We start from the raw sequence: 998 nt of genomic DNA on the forward strand, positions 1-998 counted from the left end.
CTCAAGGAAGGAGCCGACCAGGCTGATGATTTAATGGTCTCGTCGGATTGGTGGTGTTTCGACACTGGATCGACCGTACACATTGTCGGTGACAAGGATCTTTTCGTGCATTTAGAGGAGATCAATCCCGATGATTTCGATGCTAAAGTGCAAGGTGTAGCAGCGACAACACTCACCAAGGCATCTGGAACCGGAACAGTGAAAATTGTCACTGAAGTGAATGGTCGAGAAGTCGAGCTCTTCATCGATGATGTTCTCTATGTGCCGGATGCAAAACACGGTCTGTTCTCCACTAGTCTCGCTATGGACCAGGGCTTCGAGATCGACTATGACCGAAAGACGAAGGAGTACAGTGTGCACAAGGATGGGCAGCAAGTCATCCACGCAGTGCGTGAGCAAGGGCTGTGGCTGTTCCGTACGAAGGGCAGCGCGCTTGTGAAGCCAGATCAGCGTGCAGAGCGAGCCGTCGTTAACTACGCCGTCGTGGATGGCGTCGGTAGTCTACAGGTGTGGCATGAGCGCTTGGCACACGTGAATGGGCAGTATCTGAAGGTAATGGTCGACCGTGGGCTCGTCAAGGGTATGATGCTCACGCAACGGCAGCAGAAGACGTGCGACGCGTGCCACATCGGCAAACAGAAGCAGAAGCGGCGTCAGCAGAAATTGGATCGTGACATCACTGCTCCAAACGAGATCGTCTTCGCCGACTTGTTGTTTCCTGCTCAAAACAATGGAACGAGATACACGGCAGTTCTGGTGATTATGGATGGGTGGAGCAAGTTTCTCACAGTCCATTTGCTGAAAGACAAGTCTGGTGCGACTGTGAACCAGCACATGCAGCAATATGTGGTGTGGGCCGAGCGGCAGGTCGGCCGGGGGATCAAGAAGATCGTTCAGCGCGAGTTCCAGCCCGCAGCGAGCGCCAAGTTCCCGCTGCAGCGCGTCATCACAGACAAAGGCGGCGAGTTCACCAACAACGACATTGAGGCTTGGTACGC

At 54.1% G+C, this 998-nt stretch overlaps 1 protein-coding gene across 1 annotated transcript; it reads left to right on the top strand.

Annotated features, from left to right (window-relative positions):
* Positions 1–33: 33 nt before the first annotated feature.
* PHALS_01362 (FOG: Transposon-encoded proteins with TYA, reverse transcriptase, integrase domains in various combinations) lies at positions 34–674 on the top strand (the record flags this gene model as incomplete). Its single annotated transcript, XM_024715736.1, has 2 exons — positions 34–580; positions 604–674. 2 exons carry the CDS (start codon positions 34–36, stop codon positions 672–674), a joined length of 618 nt encoding a protein of 205 aa, XP_024581404.1.
* Positions 675–998: the final 324 nt, after the last annotated feature.

The sequence above is a fragment of the Plasmopara halstedii genome (assembly GCF_900000015.1).
Source record: "Plasmopara halstedii genome assembly, contig: Scaffold_1505, whole genome shotgun sequence".
Taxonomy (NCBI): Eukaryota; Oomycota; class Peronosporomycetes; order Peronosporales; family Peronosporaceae; genus Plasmopara; species Plasmopara halstedii.